Genomic DNA, 12,183 nt, shown 5'->3' on the forward strand with positions numbered 1-12,183 from the left:
CACTGTGGAACCAAAAGTTCAGATCTAGTTGGAGTACAAACCCTTTCATCCTTTTCAGATAAACAGATTGAATTCCATACAATTTGCTATTTTTAAATCTTTCAGATTAGGCTTTAAAGGTACAGGCTAACTTTACTCTGAAGGTATTATAATGAAGTTAGACTCAAGAATTCAAAAAGGTTTTTGGAGAACCTTAATCCAACAGATTTTTAAAACATATTCCAGAGCAAACTTTTTAATAATGGGTGTTTTAGGTTGAAAAGAATGAGAAACAATAATATGCATTTTATATAGGCTTTTAAGGGGAAAGAAGTGAATATTGGATGGTAAGATGAAAATTTTAGGGTGAAATCTGGTTCCACTCTAACATCCAACTAGAAAGAAATTTCTGTAAGCTCAGGTTTTCACTCCAGGTCTGTTGGTGTATTTCCAAGGCTTTCAAATATTATACTGTATCATAAGCAGATACATTTATTCATTTAACACATGCTAGCTTTCCAGTTAATGTCGAGTTATGGAAAGAAAAGATTTTGCTTTGCTTAAGATTGTAAGACATCTTATTTCTTGTCTAGGGCAATGAATGATTCCCACATTCTTCTTTCCCTGTGACCAAACATGATTTACCTTCTAATTTGAACAGTGCCACTTGGTATTCTTGAAATTGGTATTCTTCTGGAATAAACACAGAATGTGTTAAGTGCATATTCATAGAAGATACTCAGAAAGAAAGCCGCTTTACCAAAGTTTGATAGACTAGTATAAGTTTTACCATTAATCCTTTTATTAATCTGTGTCTGAAAAGTTGAACAATTTTAATTAAATTAGTTGCCCTGTAGATTGTTTCCATCTGTCATACTCATTCCTCTTCTTTGCAATACAGTACATAAAATTTTAAAATTTTGTGCTGCTCTCTTTCTCGGAAGAAAGCAATATTAGATGCCTTCTGTAATATTCTGTGATGTTCATTACACCTTTTTTGTATTCTTGACCTTCACAAATGAAACAGGAAAGATATTTATTAAATTGTTAAAAATGGAAAGTAAGGTAGGTCCATACTAAGGATTTTGAAGAGTCACTTCTGCTTCTCATACTTAATTAAATTTACTGTGAGAGAGATTGTAACATTCTGATTCCACTGAAAATCCACATACCCTTTACTTTCCCCTCCCTTCATGGTCACCAGTAGAAATATTGGATGCAATTTTCATACTAATATTTTTTCAGCACTGTAGATAAGTTTTGAGTTTTTATTAACTTAACTCTGTGTGTGAGTATACATGTAGGTGTTTGCAAACATGTGTGTGACAAAAAAAAGAACCTAAAATAAAAAGAAGACTTTAGGGATCTGCTATGCAATTGTCAGTTGGAGACAGAAGACATGGTTTCGTATCGGGCACCTCTTAACCTAGTTGTTGACAGATCTGTATCTTGCATAAGTATGTAACTCCCAATTTTTCCCCATTTAAATGGGAGAACTTCACCTAAACTTAAGTTTATGACAACTCCATTCTGTAAAATTGCATAATCCTTATGAAAAGATTAAAAGGGAAGTAAGTAAATCTGTGCAAGAAAAGTTGACGGCCATTTTCACACTTTTTTTTTCAGAAGCATTACAAATATCTTAAAATGATAGACAAGTGCAGTTTGGTAGGTTGCAATGTACATCTGGAGGTCCTGTGGTCCAGAGCGTTTGAGCAAGAGTAACTTCTTATTTAGATCAGACTGTACAGGGCCAAAGTCATCTCAGTTTTGAATCTAAGGTTGGAAATGGCAGCACCTCTCTGGGCACCTGCTCCAGTGTTTAACTGCCGCCTTGAATATTTTTCTTTATGCCATGTGAGAATTTCATGTGCTGCAACTTGTGACTATTGATCAATTCTCTTTAGATGTTCATTCCTGAAAAAGTCTGGCTCTGCCTTCTCTCTAGTTTTTTGTTAGATAGTTGACACGAAAATCTAGATCTCCAGCCCACTTTCTCTAAACAGGGCTGAACATACCTGGCTTCTCCTGCCTCTTCTTCAGGTGCTTCATTTAATTTTCATTCCTAAATGTCATGAGAATATAAATAGTTTTTTTCAGATATTAATATATATTTATATATTATAAAATATATTCTTGTTGATAGAAACAGGTCCAGTGGACTGGATGTGACTAACAAACACCATGCCAGTCATGTCACTCTGTTAGCACTGTCCCTCAGCATGGTTGATTAGACCAGACTAAACTGTTGCATCTACACTGGTGTCATTCAGTGCTTCTTCAGGTAGCCGTGTTCACATTCTATTGCAAAGCATGCAAGAGAATTTAGAAATAAGAAATGGATGGAAGTTGAAAAGGGTCACTCATTTGCCATGCTTTCAGCAACTGTTACTTTAAATAGAGTCAAGGAAGAAACTGCAATAAGAAAAAATAAATCCATTCATGCAGACTAAAACTCTGATTTTCCAAATTGAAAGTACTGAAAAACATCTGGATTTATCAAGGATTAGAGGAGAATATATTTATCAATAGGAAAACATACAAAGGCAGAAAAGTTTAATTGGTATTATTCCAAGAAGTTAATTTAAAATTCCTAAATGTCTTTTCCCATCAGAGTCCTCTAACTGAGTGAAAGTGTTTTGCAACAAAATGTCCCCTAATTAACTATAGCCTGGTTTTGATCTAGAGATTAATTAATTTGATGGGTTGTCATTTATTCAGGTGGAATTATATATTTATAATATAAATATACAGTACAGTTTGTACATAATACAGCCTATGGTAGAGTCTGTTTTGTGAACTAGAGTTTTAGTGAAATCATGATACTGTAATCCTTGCACTATGGATTATTATTATGTTGAGGGGTTTTGTCAGTTGTTCGATTTGCTTGATAGACGGTAAGTTTACTGGATCACATCAAGAAAATTCTAAGTATTATATCAAATTTGAGTATTAACTTTCTAAATAATTTGTAGGATCAATAGTTATGTCTTGATAAAAGATGATTGATATTCATTAGGAGGACAGTATTCCAAAAAGTATCAAACATACTTTTCTAAAATATTTTCAACCAATTGAAGCCTTAGACTAATTTAAATTAAATGTTTTAAGTCAATTTGAAAGAGGTGCTTTTTTTCAGAGAAATGTCTGTCTAACATACATGTCAGAAAGTCTTCCCAGCAGGAGCAGAGAAGTTGTATAATTTACAGGTCATACTTACTTTAATTCTCATTGTTGGTTATATGTTCTTGAAAATTTTGGAAGTGAAAACAAATAGAAACTTGAACTGGGTGGTGGAACATGAGAAGCCAAATAGGTGCATGTGTTATTTCTCTAGGTAATACCATAAAAGAAGCATGTTGTTTTGTATGTGGTTTCACTGTTTCTGCACAGTCCAGTATTTACATTATCTATTTTGAGGCAATGCAAAATGGTGTAAGGAAAAGAGCAAATGGCTTTGTACAGGAAAAGGGGTTTTTTTTTTGCAAGAGTTGGCACTCTTCATTCTCAGAGTTTTCTGAACACTTTTTGAATAGTCTCTTGCCTCAGCAGGATGAAATGTATTTCAGTTTGTTTTGATTTAGAAAGATCCAACACAGGCATTTAAAATGCATTTTCTATATGTGCACTGGATTTGATTTTACAATAAAACTAACTTTTTGACGGTGTTCCACTGGTAATGTTCATATGTGAATACATTTAGTATAAATTTTTCTAGTTAGGTTTTGATAAAAAGGATAGTATGGAATGGTTTAAATGGTTTAAGCATTCAAATATATAATAGAGAAAAAACACAACTATGTTTTTGAAGACTTTATTCCCTAAAAGCAGATGTCTGCATGTGTGCTCAAAGGCACAGGGAGAAGGCTTTCAGTTGGTTAAACAATGGCATGCTGTTAATTTTTTTAATGTATTTTTTTTCCTTTTGCTAAATAATTCTTGGAAATTTCTTGTTAAAAATCGTTCTGCATATGTTAAGATTCTAAAATGAATCTGGGAAATACCACACTTATGATCTTCTGTGCATTTCTTTGTGTGCCCTTTTAAGTAAATCAGTACATGTGTATGTTAAGCATTAGTTACATAACTATGAAGGATACATCTGGGAGCAGGTAGCGTACATCTGGGAACAGGAGGAATACTGTCCCTATCAATGTGTATGATGGATCATGAATTATGTAGTTTGGAGAGTGTTAAATACTGGTTTTGGGAGGAATGGTGACTTCGCATTTATGGACCTCATCAACTTTTCCTCTTTGTGGAGGTATGCAGTAAGAGACAGGACAGATTTCTGCAAGAATTGAGACAGTCAGGTATCAAAGATTGAAAGTGCATTACTTCAGACTGTGGGGTACAAATTAGTAGTAGTGGGGCTAATAAGCACTTTGTGAAATGTTCCTGCTATTATTGCTGATAGTTTATGAATTTACATGATTTTAAATCTAAGCTGAATGCTCCAGCTGAACCAAACTTCACCAGCTTGGTGGAAGAATTAATTAGGTCCAACTTTATGATCTGTCTTGCACCTAAAATCAGAGATCCAGCAACAGAGAGCAAAACAGATCACTTCTCTGACTTCTACAATTTCAGCTCATAAACTCAGCCGTTGCCCAGTTCTCTTATGTCTGATCCCTTATTCAGTACAATAAGTGATAAAAAATTTGAAAGGTTTTTTTTTTCTCCTAGTACAGTAAAAATCTTAGCTTATCTGATGAAAATATTATTCTTGCTTCTTAAAAATATTGTCCCCCTCTCAATTACCCAGACAAGACTCTTCAGTTTCAACATATTCTTTTTTTTTTTTTTTTTTGTACTGTTCAGAGCAAAGGGAACTGTTTCAGTTTCTCAGCAGATTCTGCTAGCACCCAGTTCTACACTCTTGACAGATCTTAATGATGTGTGGAGTTCTGTATGTTTGGATCTTGACACTTAACAAAAAGTTTCTACTAATCATGTGTGCTGGAATCACTTAAAGGAATCTTTCAAAGACTTGACTGGAAAATTACGAGGCTTTAATCATTATAATCATTTATATGTACTGTTCTGTCCCTTGCAGTGTGCTTCTCTGCTGAAGGGTGCCCTGAATGTAAACTACCATCTCAAAAGGAGTACATTAAGCAGAGGCTAAGATATGTTGCTATGGTGTGAAAAATATTTAGTTTTACTAGCAGTCTTTTTCATTTTGCTAAATGTATCCTTGGGAAAAAATTTTAACAGAAAGCTTTTTAAATTATTTGTATAATGTGTTGGTGCACTTTCACCAAATAAGGAGCTAAAAATATTTTAGCTGATACTAGCTGGAAGTTCCTCCGTGTGCCATCACTAACTCTATAAGTTCAAAAATGTTGTTAAACTTATAACAAGAAAAGCCCTCTCAAAAGACAAAGGCGGAACATCTGATCAAACTTGTGAGAATTGTCAAGATATTAGACTCATTCAGAGCAGGTGAACTTTTTAAACTGTTTTGTATGCCACTAATTCAATTATTTCACTTTCCACATTTTAGGACGTATCACTGAAATGTTTTTTCCGTCTCATTTATACGTCACAGATAGAGCACCTAAACACAGATACTTGTTTCTGTATGTCATGAGGAAATGTGTTTCAAAGACTGACTTTTTACTTATTATCTTCTATCCTCTAGATTATTTTTTAAAATTAAAAGGAATTATTAATGTGTGAAGAAAATAACTTTATATAGAAGCATATTTCTTCTTTTTAATTAGATGAAAATATCTTCACAGAACAGTAGTGATATAAGCACTTAATAGGTTAGAATGGTGTATTTAGTTTTACATGTGCTAATACTTTTTTGCATTAAATTATTGACTTTCATTTAAGTCAGTAAAGACTGAGCTTGAGAACAGAGTGCTACCACAGTCTGCTGCCCTTTTATGCTTTTCTCAGATAGTTTTGTCTCTGAGAACTTCCCACTCCATTTCACAGCATTGCCATCTCTGCTTTGTTCAGAGGTGTCCATGTTAGTCAGCCCTGCTCTGGCTTTGTTGGTAGTGCTTGAACATTTGGGTGTTCCTATTATAGGCGTGTTCTGATGATCAATATGGGTACAAAAGGGCAAATAAAATACTGTCTCTGAAACTTTTCTGAGTCAGTAGCAGCATAGCCTCTTGCAGTTGGAAGTTGTTAAAGTTCTTACCACGCTCCCACAGAATCAAGATGAGTCTCTTGCCTTCTGAACACTATTTAAAATTCTGTCTGAAAAGAAATTTACATGCAAGATTGTATAGAAGTGCAAAAGCTGCAGATAGTGCAAAAATCATTCAATTAATTCTGTGTGAACAGCTCCAGTGAGTAGGTACCTAAGTGCATGTAGTAACAGGAGACTATAACCAGGTCCTGCAGCGGTGTCCAGTGGGTAAACATGCGTCTCCACCAGTAACTATTTGTTTAGCTTGCAAAGTTGTTTCCAAGCAAGAAAATGAATAAATTAATACCAAAGGAACTAAATCATGAGAAAATGATATAGCACTTGCTGAATAATATAAATTTATCAGAGGTTTATTAGGTTTTAATTTGGGTGTAGAGATGGAAGTAGCAGAACAGGTTTGTGCGCTGTAAAAGATCATGGATTCTCTCATACAGAAATTTGGGATTATTTAGCACTACACTGAATTCATTTGCAGCATTATTTCAAATGCTCTTTGAAACAGAAAAGGTAAGAGCTCTTAAAAAGAGCTGTTCAATAGTAATCCTTCTGTCAAAGATACGCTTGCGTTGTACCTGAGTAGAAGAGCGAGCCTGGCAGTGTAACCTGCCATGCTCTGGACAGACAGGAACAGGGCAGCTTTAGCAGCTTTCACAGAGGCATAACTCACAGGGGATAGTGTCAGTGACAGGTTTATAGGAATTCATGGTGTTGATACTTGGTCTTGCTGTCAGACTGATTCCTGTAAATGCTACTGGTGGGTTCTGGTGAGTAAATAGTTAGTAATTTACTGTTATCAACTTTAAGCTATTTCTGGTTTTGCGTTTACTTTTAAAATGGTGCTTAAAAAATTCCAAATTGTGTCTGATTGACACAGAAATGCTCTTTACATGAAAGTTTGTTTATGGGCCATGATTCTTTTGACAGATTTACAAGTGTCTGTGGAGTTTTAAGACTATTGCCCAATAGGCATTAAGTGAGAGACATTCTATTTTGTAAATATTTTCACTTATATTGGGGATTTTTAAGGAACTTTTTGAGCCAAGTACTGCATTAAATCTGAAGACAGTGGCAAACTGATAATCAGCAGTTTCCAGCTTTGTTTTAATGTTTTGCTAATGCTTTCCATTTCTGTGGCCAAGATTTGTAGTGGGTGAAGCATGATGTACATCCAACAATTTGCAAGGGCTTTCAAATACTTTTGCACACTTGTATTTTCCTTTTTTGTTTTTTTTTTTCCTGCAATAGCTCATTTAGAAATAAACAATTTTCAAAATAGCATATTACATTCAATTTCACTAACATACAGCTCATACCCAGGAAAAGAACCAAAAGTTTTTTACATTAGTGGAGAATTTTCATCTGTTTGAACTCAGTAATGCTGAAACAGGTTTTTAATTTTCCCAAATGATTATTTTGGATTGAGATGGTGAAAAGAGAATTTTATGTGTGGTGCGATAGGTGTCAACTTCCTCAGAATTCCCTCAGATTCCTCAGAATTTCAGGAAGACTTTTTCAGAAAGCAGCTTTTCAGCATGCATTTAAAAGAAGGAATATGCATGTATAATGTGCTGGTGCCCTTATAAAAATGCATAATAGGATCCTTTACTTCCAAATCATTCTAATAAAAACGTTGGTGAAGTAATTTTCCTTCAAAGAGGAAAAGTTTTGTACTGTAGTGAATATGAGAATGAAGCATAAAGTATAGATGAAATATTCCTTCATGTTGTAGTAGTTTTAGCAAGGAAAATCAAAGCAATTTATGGAACTAAGATATCCAGATTTAGAGTTTTTTGTATAATGTTTGACATCACATTTTTAACATGTTTCAAGTAAATAAAAAACCAGCTAAGCAAAACCTTATGTAATCTGAAATTCAGCGAATGCTAGTTACCAGAATTTTTTTTTATTATGTTGTGTAGAACTGAGGTAGGTCACACAGTTCTATGGTAGACTTCCACCATTACTACTAAAGCAGCTTGACCAAGACCATCTGACTTTAGTATGTATCATCACAACTGCAGTTTTAATAAAAAACTTCACATTAATTGTGTCATTAAATGCTTTTTGCCTATTCAAAATATATCTTTTTGTGTATCTGCTTTGTGATTTCTTTGAACACACTTCCATCATTCCTTGCTATGTCTATCCCCAAGCAAATTTGGTCATGTTCTTCAGATCTATTTTTCAGGCTTTACAATAGTGTAAATTATTAGAATTTGCCAGTGTTTACTGGACTTCTTCTGTCTCTTTCAATTTGATGGTTTCAAGATTACTTTAAGCATTTGAAACTGGAATCTCATTCCACTTCATCTCAAACTTTCAGAATTTTAATGAGCATTCACTTATTCTATGTCATCTGTCCTGTTTTTCTTCATTCCTGTGCCTTTCTTCTTAATGTTCCTCTCCCCTTATTCCAAATACTCATCTCCTTGTTAGGGATGTTAGGATTCTTCTTAAGAATTCACTATCCAAATCAATTTTTTTTCCTATATGCTCTATGTGTTGCTATTTCTTATCCAGATTTTCCTGTAGTTTTTTGTCATCTAATTAAGGTTAATTTTAGTAACCTCAATTTAAAAAAAAATTAGCGAAGATGGTGTATATGTGTTTTCTTTTTTCTTCGTGAGCATTTCATCCTAGTCTTGGTCACTTAAATACAAGGGACCTACCTTAGTAACCTTTCTAAATCTTGTGTTATTAAAGCTTGTAGGAAGCATCCAGGAAGGTTTCAATACTTCAGAGGAGGATGCATTAGCAACACTGTATGTTTGGGAAAATGCCTTTCTAGAGTATATTTGAGTGTGTTTAGATACTACTGTACCTACAAGCTTATTAATCTAATACATGTTCATAGAAATTTAATTCTGTATAGATTTATATACATTTTTATGAGAGTATTAGAAATACTGGTTTGCAGTGTTTGCAGCCTTAAATGACTGTAAAAATCATGGGCACTTACTGTGTTTCAAATGTCTGAACATATTGTGTGCACTATAGTACTTCTACAGTTTCATAATTTTGTATTTATCCAAAATAATTTCTAAATATTGCCTTATGATTTTCTGTAGATTTGTTTAAACAAGAAAAAAGATCACAAACCTGTGTGTTAACTTTGTTCAAACTTACAGTCAGAAACTTACAATACTGTCTCAGTTATTTTGCTAGATTTTTTGCACTTATATTATTCCAGTGTCTCTTGTCTTCCAAAATAGTGTTAAAATTAGGTTGATAGAAATCTCTTTCTAATTCTGTAAACGTAAATATTAGGCGTACATACATTTGAGTCAGTGTATTGTGACAGGCACAAAAAGGTCAAAATTTTAATGGTAAGCAGCATGTGTCATTAGAAAATAATCTTAAGATGTCATATAGAAGTCCCTGATTCTGGATTTTTTTTTTGCTTAATTTAAATTATTAAAGACACATAACTGAGCAGCTAATAAAAGACTTTCTTTCCCAGTCTAGTATGTTTAAATCACCACTTCATTCTGCATACTATCTGGCATGCAAACAAATATCCATTAACTCTACTCTGAATCATTTAAAAGTTTGTCATATGCTACCGGATGCAAGACTATAGATTAAAGATAAACTTAAGACTGTAGCCCAGGCCATTTTACACAACCTGCAGTTTGAGTCGTGGAGGGTTGCTACATTAAAATATAGTCTTGGATAGGAATGGGTATTTTTCTGTAAGAATTGACCAAATGTATTTCTGCTCTCAATTAATTGAAAAGCTGTCATTGTTTTCAGTACATCCTGATGGTCCAAGGGCACTATAAGCACAATACTACTTGCACAGTAAAATGTGTGCATCTATTTTCAACCTTCCCTTGACTTTTTATACTACATTGCAAATTTAAATAATGGGACACTTTAATTACACAGGCTCAACTTCCATTTCCACAGTTTCACATTAATTTTCATTGATTGGCAGTAGCGGTATGATGTGAATACAGTTCATGAAGTCTAACTGTAAGTCTTAGGTTTAACTCCAAAATAAGTTTCCATCTAAATGTAGCTTCTTGGAAATGAAAAGTCATGGAAGAAAAATCTTGTAGTGGTTCCTAAATTCAGTTGCTAAATGGAAAGTAATTTCATTTTGATTTCTACCTCCTGTCATCTTTAATATGGAACACTGGAATGCACTAAGTTTACTAGAAGTTCTAGGCCTGTTAAAATCCGTTGGCAAATGAAATTAAGTTTTTCAGAAATTGGCATGGCATTGGTTCTTAAAATAGCAGATAGATTAAATAGTAAACAAATTACACTTAAATATAAGTTTACTTTCTTACATACTTCAACTGTTTCATGTCAGGGTCTGGGGATGGAATACTGAAGTAATGCTGAATTCCTACATCTGTTTCAGGAAAAATGGTTGAGTATGGGATGCCTGACACTGATTGATTAAAATCAATCCAGATACAAAGGATCCTCCGCTCACCACAGAAACATACTTTAAAGCTTTAAATGTACCATCTAGAATTAGGGTGTGAAGCAAGCTGTGTTAGTTGCAAGCCCTAGCACACTGCAGGAGTTTTAGAAAAAATTCCTTACTAAAGACAAATTCTACTCTTTAAACACATACAGAATTTTTTATTTAGTATGCTTGACTAGTGTTTGTATTCCTTATTTTAGTGTAATTGGTGGAATCCTTAGTGCTTATTGATAACCTCTAAAGTAAATTCAGGTGACTAATTTAGATGTAGGCTCCTATGGTGCTGAAATCTACTTCTGGTACATTTCTTCTGTCATAAATGTGTCTCATCTTTTTGTAGCCTCTGAAAAGCAGATGAAGTTAGTTTGCAGAGAGTCTTCTGAAGAACATCTCCAGCCCTTCAAGGAGAAATTAGAGGAATTCTTCCAGAAAGGTAACCACATCTGAAAAAAAACTTATTGCCAAATAGTGTAGTGGTTTATAAAGTTATGTGAAATATAAGCTGCATTAAATATCTGTTTCCTCTGAAAATTCCTGTGGATTATGTTCCTAATGGGCCTAATATATGTTCATATATGTTGATATATGTTATACAGATCTTAGACATCACTTGTCAAAGCTAATCACTCCCTTGATCTCACCCATTTCCCATTGGTTATTTTGTGCTTTGTTCTTTATTATTATTTGTAGGCAAAATGAAAAATATATTAATCACAGACGAAATTTATCAGAGGGAATGTAAAGCTTCAAAGACTTAAAAAAGACAAGAGTGAAAGACACTCTTTTAGAGAAAGTCCACATACATACATGCCATCTTTTCTCCCTAGTGTGAGCTAATGAACTGACTTATTCATATTTAAAGATTTTTGCCTTGCATGAGACAGAAACAAGCATTAAAAAAAGTGATTTACCAGGTTAGAGTCTGGAGACAAAAGGTGAAAACCAAGGTGCAATTTGGTGCTCAACTGAAGACAATGTAAACACAGGTTGCTGTTGGAAACAACAGTCCTGCTCCTTTCTGTTTCTCATACTGTGCTCCCCATCACCTGCTTCTGCCAGCACCATTGCTTCTGCAGTTGTGGAAAATATATGCAGGAATAGATTTTCCCCCCTCTCCTTGTAGGAGTACAATCTTCTTGGGCAAACAAAAAAAAAAAAAAAAAATCTGTATTTTTGACAGAGGTATTAGAATTGTTAAGAATTTAATTGTATTTCTCATAGAAATAGTGAACAGTTTAACAATTTACTATCTGAGAAGTCATTTAAACTATCTGAATCTGCTTATCCAGACAGAATATTAGTGATCATTCAGATTATTGTAGTAATTTATTAGCTTAATCCTTTTTATGAAAGCTGTCCTAATGTCTGTTTAATAACTTTGTTTCATGAGGCTGTCTTGTGTAAATACTTTGACAAATGAAAACAGGCTGTTTCAAAAGTAGCAGTTAAATTGTACTGGTAAATAAGCTGATATTCTCCTTTACCCTTCTCCCAGGTCATGGAGTTCAAGAGATATACTTATTTGATATAATTTTTTTAGGTGCAAGTGTATTTGGACAGTATTTAAGCAGCAAATTTCTCCCCGCAGAATTTTTAA

At 33.8% G+C, this 12,183-nt stretch overlaps 1 protein-coding gene across 3 annotated transcripts in view; it reads left to right on the forward strand.

Annotated features, from left to right (window-relative positions):
• FMN1 (formin 1) overlaps window positions 1-12,183 on the forward strand; it is a 167,217-nt gene that overhangs the window by 114,107 nt on the left and 40,927 nt on the right. For all 3 annotated transcript variants that reach the window (XM_059849788.1, XM_059849789.1, XM_059849790.1), the window contains one exon: window positions 10,927-11,019. In XM_059849788.1, the coding sequence (XP_059705771.1) occupies window positions 10,927-11,019 (93 nt within the window). The remainder of the gene's footprint in view (window positions 1-10,926; window positions 11,020-12,183) is intronic.

Source organism: Haemorhous mexicanus, chromosome 6, assembly GCF_027477595.1.
Source record: "Haemorhous mexicanus isolate bHaeMex1 chromosome 6, bHaeMex1.pri, whole genome shotgun sequence".
NCBI lineage: Eukaryota > Metazoa > Chordata > Aves > Passeriformes > Fringillidae > Haemorhous > Haemorhous mexicanus.